This window comes from Phocoena phocoena, chromosome 4, assembly GCF_963924675.1.
Source record: "Phocoena phocoena chromosome 4, mPhoPho1.1, whole genome shotgun sequence".
Taxonomy (NCBI): Eukaryota; Metazoa; Chordata; class Mammalia; order Artiodactyla; family Phocoenidae; genus Phocoena; species Phocoena phocoena.
Window position 1 is genome coordinate 16,349,197 of NC_089222.1, and position 12,030 is coordinate 16,361,226.

At 51.7% G+C, this 12,030-nt stretch overlaps 1 protein-coding gene across 1 annotated transcript in view; it reads left to right on the forward strand.

Moving 5' to 3' along the window:
• The window catches only part of TMEM108 (transmembrane protein 108), a 381,217-nt gene extending 371,574 nt beyond the window's left edge, over positions 1-9,643 (forward strand). Inside the window, exons 5-6 of the mRNA XM_065876825.1 lie at positions 4,252-4,406; positions 9,295-9,643. Coding sequence (XP_065732897.1) covers positions 4,252-4,406; positions 9,295-9,417 — 278 coding nt within the window. The 3' untranslated portion in view covers positions 9,418-9,643. The remainder of the gene's footprint in view (positions 1-4,251; positions 4,407-9,294) is intronic.
• Positions 9,644-12,030: the final 2,387 nt, after the last annotated feature.

A 12,030-nucleotide genomic window follows, 5' to 3' on the forward strand; every position in this document is an offset into this window, starting at 1 on the left:
GGCCAGTGTTTTCTCACCTGTGCAAATAGGACTAGCGTCCGCTGTGTTAATTCAGGGCCTTCAGGAGGCAGATACCAAAACAGAATTAGGCCTGCAAGAGATTTACTGGGGAAACACCTGTGCGGTCTTAAGGAAGGGGCTGGAGGAGGCAGGGAGAGCCTCAGACCGCAGTGCATGTATGGCACCTGAGGAAGGAGAAGGGGCCAGAGGGATGGGAAGGAAGAGGCTTCCCAGCAGTGCAGTGCAGTCCTAAGGAAGTTTCTGCCAGGTGAGGGTAGTCCTCAGGCTGTTAGGGGAGTCTCCTGTCCTGCAGGAACAGGCCTGCACAGTCAGCCACGGCTGGGAGTAGCCCGGGAAGCGTGGCCTCGGCACACACGTGGTGGTGAGTCCAGGGGCCGGTGGCCGGAGCAGTCCCTCGGCTGTGCCCCTGCAGCAAGAAAGCTGAGCAGGCACTCCCAGGGCTGCAGCAGCCTCCCCAAAGGCTTGCTACGTACAGCAGAGGGGATGCATCTGAGGTCCTATCACAGCATCTGCCACGGAGAGGTGCCGGATGAGGGCAGTGGTCAGAGAGTGATTATATTCATCTTGTTGTCAGGATTTGCCACGCATTCTCCAGCAGGCCATGGAGAGCACTTTCATCAGGTATTTGAAAAGCAACCTCAGGGTCCTGTACGCTCTCATTTCCATTTCCCATCACACAACAGGTCCCATCCCTAAAATGAGGCCCCTCCCAGAAACGTCAACACAGTACCTGGACTCCGTCTTCACATCAGCAGCCCTCCTCCTTCCCGTCATACATCTGACAAGATACAGCTGATTCCCCACTGACATGCCTGGGAAGCCGAGAGGGCTTGCTTCACCCTCACTCCAGTTTCAAAACTGTAGGAAATAGGGATCTCACCGACCTCCTTGAGAGTCTTGACAGCTGCTCCCTTTGGAGAAGCAGAGCAGTTGAAGCTTTCAGTGGCATGGGAGAGGGGTGGCTCACGCCCTGTGTGTGCACGGAGCTGTGCGGTTTACGCAGTGCTTCCACAGGCACGCCCCATCCAGTGCTCAGGATGAGCTAGGACAATGACCATCAACGTCAGGGTGGCAGAGACCTGGGTTCAAGCTCCAGTAATTAGCTGGGTAACCAGGATCAATTCTGTGAACCTCCGTGAACTGCAGTTGCCTCTTCTGTGAATGGGAAGAGTGCCAGCACCTTCCTCAGGCAGCTATCTTGTGGGTTAAATCAGACCGTAGAGCACCTGGGAATAGAGTAGAGATTCCATAAGTCTGATTGTACTTTTCTTTCTGGAATGAAAGTTCAGACCCCAAAATAATGAAAGCGCTAAGCCACAGTTGGAGGCCTGGCCTTGAACCACCCAACAGTTGTGCAGTGTAGTTTTTCTTTCAGGATGTCTCTTCAGGGATGATGCTGAGAGAACAAGAAGGAAACTCTTATTAATTAAGCACCAGGCAGGGCGCTCAGCATTTTGCATTCATGATCTCTAACTCTCCTTACATCCTGGTGGAGTCCGTAGTGATCAGCGTGATGAAGTGACACCTAGTGTAACTCACAGCAGAGTCAGACTTGAACGCAGGTCTTTTGGACTCCAAGCCCGTGCTCTCCCTGCAGCTGGGCTGGCTTCTGGCATGTAAGCGAAATGGTGTTTGAGAGGCACCAGGAACTCCCTGATAGACGTGTAATCAGACCGGGGGCACTAACAACATGGGAGGGGGAGAAAGCTAGGAACAGAACTCCCCATTCCGACCCCCAGCCCTTCCCGCTGGTCCTGCATCCTAAACAGGCCCAGGCCTCGGAGCAGGGGCAGTGTGGGCTCAAAGGGCACTGGACTGGGGCTCAGAGAACCTGGATTCTACAACCTGCGCCCACCCGGGTTAGCAAGGGGGTTCATGAAGCCTAGCCCTCTCCCTGTGGCTTAGGTTTGCCCAGCTTGAATCCCCCTGGGCTGCTTCACCATCCCAGTCCTGGAGCAGGGTGAAAAGTAGTGACCCTGAAGAATAAAGTCTCCAGAAAAGGGGAGAGGGGACCTGGGGCCTCGCCCCAGTCCCACCACTCGCTGTGACCTGTGGCAAGTCAGCTGGCTGCTTTGGACCAGTCTTCTCATCTGTAGAACAAGGAGATGAGCCCTAATCTAGCAGATTTTCAGGCTGACTCTGCAGCCTCCCTCCTCACCCCTTCCTCCTTCAACCAGTTGAAGAAAGGGCTCTTTGGAAGGAAGGGAGGAAACCCACAAAGCTTGAAGGAATCTCTGCCAGCCGGTCTAAAATTTCTTTTTGCTCAAATATTCAGAAATCACCTTTCTATTTTTAAAACTTTTTGTGGGGACCTGGAAAAATGGTAACCAAAGTAGAAGTCTTTTTGATCAAAGCAGATTGGCTAGAATGGAAATTTGCCCAATCTCTTGACTCTGCCTGGAAGCCTTTTCAGGTTGAGATACCAGCAAGGCCAACAGCAAGGAAGAGCTACAGAATTCCCCAGTCAGCCCGCAGGGCTCTCGGTTCTGGGCCCTGAGGTCTCAGCCTGTGTGGATGCCAGCTTTTGCATCTTCCCCACACCCTAGCATGCACAGGCCCCCAAAGACAGCCAAGCCTTCAGGCTGCGGTAGACAGGGATAGCCTCCACTGCCCCCCGATGGCCATTGCCACCACAGTACCAGCCTTTGTGGGCCGCTCAGCATGGGCCTCCCCCCCGACTCCCCAATGCCGATGATGGGCACCACCAGGTTGTTGGATACAGCCCTGCCCAGCCCTGGCCGAGAGTTTCACCCACCCTGTGGGCTCTGGTGATGGGAGCCTGGGCAGGAGGTGCCCAGTCTTCATTTACCGGCTTCTCCCCAAGAAGGCTCCTGTCATCCTGGTCCTTGCATCAGCTGTTCCCTTGTGTGACCCTGGACAGGCCACCCCACCCTCCAAACTCGGAAGCCTTCCCTGTCAGCATGTCCAAGCCACTCTGTTCATACCTGGTTCATCAGCAACATCCAAACGTGCTGCTTCCTCCCGGGGCCCCCGAGTCTCCGAGACTGAACAGACAGTGTGGCACATTGAGCTGTGTGGAGGCCACGTCAGGCCCGCCTGTGCAGTGCGGACTCCACATAAGCGTTTGGCTTGTCTTTGTGAGGCAGAATCGTAGATGGTTGAGAGCATGGACTTGGGAGTCCAGATGTCTGGGTTTGCTCTTGGGCAAGTCACTTCACCTCTCTGAGTCTCCGTTTTCCTTTCTGTAAAATGGGGACCTCATGGAGTTACGTAGAGGATTAAATGAATTAATGTTTCTAAAGTGCTTGGAGCCACCTGGCACATAAATGCTATAAGACTGTTAGCAGCTATTTGTTTTTGACGATGATGATGAGGCCAGAGCAGCTGTTTTATCAGGGTCCAAGACCTCTGCCCAGAGATTTGCTCTGTGAACCTCTGCCCTCTGTGGAAGTCAAGGCTCATTTTGTAAAATTCCCTGGGCTCTTCCCGTCTCTCTGCCATGCTCTCGCTCTGACTGAGAACGCTCCTTATCAGTCCCACGGTGCAACGTGGTGCACACATGCCATTCCCTGAAGCCAAGCTCTGGGGAGCCCTCCCAGCGAGAGAGCAAGGCCTTTCCTTGGAGCAAACTCACTGGGTGGCACTGCAGCATGCACTAGCAACCAAAATTGCATCCACGCCTCTTGCCCCTGAGCCTATGGAGGCAGCCTCTGAGCATCGCTCTGGCCTCACCTCCCACCTCACTCTCCCACACCCACCCCACTCCAGCCATGCGACTCTTTCCTCACACACAGGCAGCTTGTCCCCACCTCAGGCCCTTTGCACATGCTGTTCCCTCCACCTGGGACACACTGCCCCTGTTCCACCCATGGCCAGCTTCTTCCCCAATTCCAGTCTCAGCTGTAAGGTCACTGCTCAGGCAAGCCTTTCACAATGGAGCCTCTCCCCCAGCTACCCCCTGCTGTCTCTCTCACTTTGCCACGTTTTCTTTTCTTTGAACAGTTCTCTTGTATATTGTCTGACCCCCGTGCACCTCTCCATCCACATGCTAGGCGGGAAGCTTATGAAAGCAGGGCAGTCTTGTCTTTCTCTTTGCTCCCCCTCTCTCCAGCACCCTGCACAAAGCAGATGCTCAGCGTTTATAGATATTTGTTGAGCAGATGAACAAACGAATCAACGAGCAGGGCAAGTGGCTGGATGTGTAACCGTCATGGCCTGCCTGGCCCTGCTCGCCACCCTCCCGCTCTCTAACACGGACTCTCTGAACAGCCGTCTTGCTGACCGTGTGCTGCCTGCGGAAGAAGAAGAAGCCGGCCAACCCCGAGAACAGCCTGAGCTACTGGAACAACGCCATCACCATGGACTACTTCAGCAAGCACGCCGTGGAGCTTCCCAGGGAGATCCAGTCCCTTGAAACCTCTGAGGTAACAAGCCCCAAACCAGGGGCTGCCCCGGGGAGGGCTGCCGCTGTGGGAAGAGCACAGGCTCCAAAGAGAGCAGAGCAGCTGCCTGCCTGTTAGTGCCTCGCTCCTCCGAGCAGCGTGGCCCCAGAGGCTGTGAGCCCGCCCAGCCCTGCCAAGTGGGCATCTGCATTAGCGAGAATCCCCGGGGGCCTTCTGCTCACGTTGAAGTTTGGGACTTGGGGTTTCTGGGAACAAGTCAACGACTGTTCACTGAGGATCGTTTGGGGGCAGGCACTCTCTGGGGACTGTGAAGGTGAAAGCTTGCTCTCAAGGGGCCCAGGATCCAAGATTTGGGGTGAGGTACAAACCCTGACATCATTCAAAGCAAACTAGGGGGGCTACAGGGAGAGGTACAGAGCTGTGGAACCCAGTGGAGGAAAGCTTCACAGTGCAGGTGCTGGAAGGGAGAGTATTTGCCTGAAACCCCCAGCTGGCCAGTGAGAGAGCTGCACTTTGACCCAGGTCTCTCTGACTGAAGACCTCTTTCCACTCCCACCGGAAGATAGGGCAGAGGCCAGGGTGCGGCTGGAAAGGTAGATGGATTAGGCACGGCCTTGGATGGGGTTGAATGGAGTTTGTGCTTTAGTCTTGGGCAGCGGAGAGTCATTGAAAGTTTTGCGCTTTTTGTGAACTAGTTGTAGAAAAATTGTGCTGATGGTCTGGTAAGGGCACGTCGTCAGTGAAGGTATAGGGAGGAAAGGAAGGGTAGTTTAGTGGATGGATGAATGGATGAGAGGACAGACAGACACACAAAAAATAAGTAGGTCACCTGGGATACAGTTGAGATGGCCCTGGAGAAGGATGGCAGACGTCTGAGTAAAGGCAGGGGTAGCTGAGAACTTCTGGAGGAACCGTCCCCTCTCATCCCTCCAGCAGCCAGATGAGCATTTATAAACAGACATGTGATCACATCACTCAAAACCCTTCAGTAGCTTCCCATTGCTGGTAAGTTAAAGTTCAAAGTCTGTTCAGGGCCTGCCAGGTGGACCAGTCCCCGCCCAACTATCCAGCCTCATGTTATGCCCTCTCCCTCTTGTTTGCTAAGCTCCGGCCACATTGCATTTCTTTTCATTGCCTTATGGCACCAAGTTACATCCCACTCCAGGGCTGTGCATGAGCTGTTCCCTCTCCTGGCATGTCTTCTGTCCCTCCCTGGCACCCCCTTCGCTGTTCACCTCAGTGACTCCTACCCACCACTCAGGGCCCAGTCCAACCGTCACTTCCTCAGAGAGGCCTTCCCTGTCTCCAGGCTGGGTTCACTCTCCTGTCATATGGTCTCAGCTCCTGTGCTTTTCCATCGTGGCACTTATCAAGGTTGTCACTGTGCAGCTACTGGTCTGACATTATAGGTAGAATGTCCTTCCCCCACTGGAATAACCAGTTATCCCCACATTGCTGACGCCAAGGGCCATTCTGGGCACTCATTCTACTCCATCTACCAGCAGCATCGGCACAGTCGGTCGTTTCCTCCTCAAAATGTTTCTCCACTGGCATCTGGGCCCCATCCTGTCCTGCTCTCCCCACCCACCCACAGCTCCTCCTCAGTCTCCGTCGTTGGCCTCTGTCTTGCCCCGACCTCCAGTCACGGGAGGGCGCACGCTCAGTGCTCCCACACTGCTTCTCTTCTCTTTCCTCTCAGCTCCATGCCTTTAAATCCCATTCCTCACTGTGACTACCAAGTTCTGCCCTAGGCTGGCCGTCTCCGCTGAGCTCCAGACCCGTGTGCCCAGCTACAGATGCACACGTTTCTAACAGGCATCTCCCAGCCAACAGCCCGAGACTGAACTCTCGGCTTCTCCCTCCTGCCCCGACGCCCAGAAGGCCCCCTGGTGTTTCTCATTATTAGATGGCACCGCGGCCGCCTTCTCCTCTCGCACATCCCACCTCCCGTCTGTCTGCAGCCCTGCTGGTTCTTCCTCCACGTGAGCAGGGCTCACCACTTGCACTGTGACCCCTCGTCCAGGTTGCCATCACCCCTCGAATTGTGGATTGCTGCCATCGCTCTGCAAACAGTTCTCCCCGCTACTGGCTACCCACCACGGTCTATCCTAAACAGAGCAGCCAGATGATCTTTCCAAGGCAGGACCTCCCGTCAGCCACGGCTCCCACGCTTCACAGGGACCCTGTTCACACTTTGGACAGAATCCAGATTCCTCTTAGCAGGGGTTTCTCGGGCTGGCCCTGCCCCACCTCCTCCCCCTCTGCCAGAGAGCACATGCCCCAGCCCAAGAGTGAGCTCGTCCTGGCACCTGTCTGAAATGCTCTTCTCCCGACTGCCTCCACCCCTCACTTCCTCCAGGCCTCTGCTGCAATGCCACCTCCTCAGGGAGGCCTTCCCTTACTGCTCTACACAGGTTAGAACCCCACCCTCCAACCCCTGGTGCTCTGTCCCCATCCCTGTTTTGAGCACTTCTCACTGCCTGGCATTGCACCCTTCTCTCTCTGTTGACTGGTGTGCATCCATCTCACCTACTACGACATAAGCTGCCTGAGGGCAGGAGGGTTGTTTGCTCTGTTCACTGCCCTATACCCAGCTCCACGAACAGTGCCCAGCACATGGTAGGTACTCTGTAAATGGTTGTCACATGAGTGAATTTTACTCACGATTTACCCATTACCCAGCCCAAAGCCTGACACACAGTGGACGCTCAGTAAGAAGCTTTAGCTGAAGGGCAAACAGGGACAGGCCTCACAATGGCATTGACCTTTAGTGTGGCCAGGGTGCAATTTGGTGGCAGAAGTGTTCCTGAGAACTGTTACAGTGAGTGAAAAAATAGGTAACTTGGACAGGGGGCTGGCCCACTTTGAGTGTGGGCCATGCACCCGGGATCCTAAACTCATATGCTCTTTACAAATTGGTAAATGAAAACCAAAGCTAGAGTACGGTGCCGGTGAGCGTACTGTCACAAGTACCCTGCTTGCAGAGGCCGCAGTCCCCAGGGTCAGGAGGCTGCAGCAGCACCAGCGGCAGGAAGCTCTGCCGGCTTTAGAGTGGGTTTCTCACCCTCCCCTCCCAGCCAGCCCCCTCCCCTCGTTCTGCTGTATTGTCAGTAACAGCGGCTGTCCCCTCCCTGGGTACAGAGGCCCTGCCGCCCACCCACAGAGCGACCACAGTCACAGGACCATGAGCTCACTGCCGGGCTGCCAGTGTTGGAGGCTGCCAAGTGCTTTGCCTAAGCAAGTTTCCCCGGTGCCCTGCTCCCCTTCTGGGCTGATGAAAGCCACAAAACAGAATCTGGGCTGTATGGACAGAGTTGTGATGCCCAGAGGCGCCTGTAAACTTTTCCATGCTTTCTCTTCTTTTTCCCTCCCCTCCTTCTGGTTTCTTCTTTCCTGCCTTAGTTATTTTCTACATAACCTTCTCTTTTCTACGCAGAGTAACTTCTCCCACGTGGTTCACCCTTGAATGCTTGCGTTGTGAGAACTGTAAAGCCGCAAGCCAGATCTCAGGCTCCAAAATTCCCGTCCGCAGCTCAACCCCAAAGCCCAGTGGAGAAGGAGGATTTCTGTCCCCTCGCTGACATGCTGCCCTATTCTCCTTACTTAGACGGCTGGTCCCACATCCACCCTTTGGATGGGCGCACAGCTGATTCCAGACAGTGAAGGAAATTCTTGTCTTCTGAAAAGACATTTACAACAAATGACCTTTCTTCCTGTCTCTCCTTATTACCCATAAAGTAATACGTACTGGTCAAAAATAACATGTTTTGTTTAAAAATAAACTTCAGAGTATTAATCGTGGCTTCTTAAGACGAAGCCATTTCTAAGCTGGTCTGGCCTAAGCCGGTTACATCTAGGCCTGCTGCTGAGTCTTTGCCCTGAAATAGCCTGCAGGCTCTGAGCCTTCAGTTGTGTAGAATTGGAACAAACTATGGCTTTTTTCTCTACGTTAACACCTGGGCCTGAGTCTGGGAACAGCCATTTTGTGGCCCCCAAGTGCTTGCAGTCCTTGGTAGCTGCAACCAAAGCCATTCAGATGACCCGAGCAGATTGTCTGTTTCTAGGCTTTTCCACTCCTCAGGCTGTGTAGGCGACTGAATTTTTCACTCACCACCTATTGTGCAGTCACACAGAGATTGAGATCCCTTCAGCTCAGCACATCTAGTGCTACAAGAAATGGGCCGAGAATTCTGACCAGGCTATGGCAGGATCCGGGAGGGTAGAATTAGCCTTGGAGGCTCTGACAGGTGGGTGGCAGGAGAAGAAGGAGGTGGGCAAGCACAGGGTATGTTCAGTAAAGAAAAGTGGTGAGGCCTCCCAGAGGTCTGTGAGAAAGAGGCAGGAAGGAGAGTCTGGGGCCCAAGTGGACCAGGTTTTGCCCACCAGGGCAGCGTGGAAAGCAATGCCACCTCTGGCAGCCTGAGGTGGAGGTGATTCAGGAAGCAGGAAGTCTTCTTTGGAAGCTGCTATAAAAGTCTGAAAAAAGAGCAGAAAGGGCTCTGTACCCCAGCATCAGCAGTGAGGATGGTGAAAAATGGTTGTGGTGGGGAGTAAAATAGGTGAAGGGGATTAAGAGGAACAAACCTCCAGTTATATAATAAATAAGCCTCGGGGATGTAACGTACACCATAAGGAATATGGTCGATAATATTGTAATAACTTTGTATGAGGACACACGGTTATTAGACTTATCGTGGTGACCATTTCATAATTGTGTAAATGTCAAATCACTATGTAGTACACCTGAAAGTCACATAATATTGTTATGTTGACTATATTTCAATAACTTTTTTAATGTTTACCAAGCACTCCCAAGGGGAAGTAAACGTCCCCGTGGGTACGTTTCTTTAAGAATGGCCACCTGATAACCCCTACCCAGCTCATGCCATCTGCTCCCTCTGTCCCCCAGGACCAGCTCTCGGAGCCCCGCTCCCCAGCCAACGGTGACTACAGAGACACCGGGATGGTCCTCGTTAACCCCTTCTGCCAAGAAACTCTGTTTGTGGGAAACGATCAAGTGTCGGAAATCTAACTGCAGCAGCCCTCGCTTTGCCAGTCCCTATCTTTCGGCTCTAAATTATCAATATACAAATATATATTATAAATATAATCTTTGTGTAACCCTGACTTGATGAGAAACATTTTCAGCTTTTTTTTCCTAAGAATTGTCAACATCTTTTTTATAAGTGTGGTTTAAAAAAAAAAAAACCTGACAGAACAATCCGTGGCTTTATAAAATAAAGGTATTTATAAGCAAAGCAGTTGCATTGATTGCTTCTCTTCATAACTGTCCTTGAGCATGTAGGGGGTCCCAGCAGCCCCAGGCAGGTGAGGGGAGAGACCGACTTGTACAAGTTAATGTTAAAACGGCCAAGTGCACGGCCTCTGAGGCTTCTTAAAGCTCTGGTTCCTCTCGATTCAATGTGAGGGACCCATTTCCGCCCCCTCCTCCACACACCGGCGACGGAGCTGGGCCGCCACCTAGAGGGACACCGGCGGACAAGGAAGAGGGAGCACCTCATCCTCCCAGGTGCCCGGAGCCTCGCGACGGCACAGTTGGGATTCGGACGCAGGCAGTAGCTGGAGATCGCGGAGGCATCCTCAGGCCACGCCCCCTGACAGCCCACACAGGGAGCGTCCAGGCAGGACTGCCTTCCTGGGCGACAGAAGGCTCCCCTCCAAGCACATCCCTGCATCCTCCCACCAACCACAAATGCATTAGACAGCGTGCCTTTCTCTGGAGAGGGTTTGGATGCGGATCCCAGCCCCGGAGCTTCGGAACGCTTGCTCTTCTCCAAGGATCCAACGTTTTGGGGATCACCTTCGTTTTCTCAAAAGACCATCACATCACACCGCTGAGGAACGTGTTTGTGGAAGAAACCTTGGTGTGTGGAGCTGTAATTTTCTAAACCTTCCTCCCAGGATCTTAAAATAACAAGATTGCCAAAGCAGATGGCTCGGGAGGAAGATGTCATTGTATTCTTGTTCAGCCCTGCAGGCCTGCCTGGGGGTCACGGGGACGTCTCCCCTCACTGCTCTCTCCATCGGTGGTCACCTGCTGCCCCGTGGGCCCATGGCCAACAGGAGTCGGACCCCCAGAGATGTGAGAGGGGCTTCCAGAGATGGCTGCTTCTCCATTTTATCCCTACTGTATAGTGGCTGGGAGAGAAGATAACTGCTTTGACCTTCCTTCTCTAAAAGAAAAATAGTTTGATAGTATATTTTGAATATAGATGTTCTTATAGTCGGATTGGGACCTGAACTTGAATGTTGAGTCATATGTTCGTGTTATTGCTGTGGTCTCTTTATCATAACTTTTTCCTTTCTTCCTACATTTTCCTTTAAAAAAAAAAAGATGGCCTTCAAAAGTGTGTGTTCTCAATGTCCTGTGAACCTACTTAACATGAGTTTGGTGACTGTCTGTCTTCAAAGACTCTTCAACCCACAAAGAAGCAGGTTATGTGTTACTCTGAGATTCATTTCCCAGCGTGTTGCTGTCTGATCTTTCAACCTTCTTATCATAATATTTCTGTCAGTGATTGCATTTAAAATATCAATGTGTGTGTGTATACAGAGAAAGAAATCTGTTTGAAAAGTAAAATTTATATATAATATATGTAATCAGAGATACATATGTTATATATACATATGTGGGATGTATGACTTATTTTTCCTTATCCACAGAATTCAGCTACCATGTATATATAAATAAACTTATTTTATTAGCCAGAGGATTAAGTTGCTAATACATTTTGCATTCTTTTCATTTTTAAATAACTTTTAAGTCTTCCTCAGTACCAACACTACCTGTCCATCTGTATTTTTTAATCTAACAGTAAGTTGGATTTTTATCAGAGTGATGAGCTAATAGCCATTTATCATTTGGTAAAAAATTCTTTAGAAACATGTTTGGGATTTCTCCTCCCAAAAGTCATTTGTCTTCAGGTCTTTGGAGATACTGGTGTCAAGACACACCCTCCTCCCCTTCCCTGGGCTCAGGACGGTATTGTAAATATCTTTGGTCAGAGAAATCTGAAGTTAACCTCGCCACTGAGTGTCACCATTCCGTAGAGTAACAGTGCCTAAACACGGCACCTTTGTAAACAATGTAATTAGTGGCTTGAGCTCTTCGTTTAGCCTTGGATGATGCATCCTAGAATTCCTGCAGCTCCTGGGACCCATCAGCATCACCTGTTTTAAGAGGATGTTATTATAACACAGACTAATGGGAGCCACGGGCCTTCGGGGTGCACCAGAGGTGGTGTTCTCAGTGAGAAAGTCACATCTAAATAAACAAGGGGCACTGCCAGCCTTTACTTGATCAAGTTGGTTCCTTAATCTGATAATCATATAACCAACATTGATATTTATAAAGTACCTTCCATGTCATTTCAAATAGAAAAAGTAGAAGGAAGAAAGAAAAAGGGAGGAGCACATAGAATATTCCAGAATATTTAACTCTGCCTGTGTGACATTGGGAGTTACCCTGTTTTCTGGGTTTAGGGAGACAGAGCGGGTCCTAGATAAGTCACTGGACTAGGAGTCAGAAGAGGCCTTCTCATCCCAGCTCTGCCACCTCCTGGACAGGGGACCTTGGGTGAGTCACAGCAGCTCTCAGGTTGTCATCACACAAGGGAGAATAGGT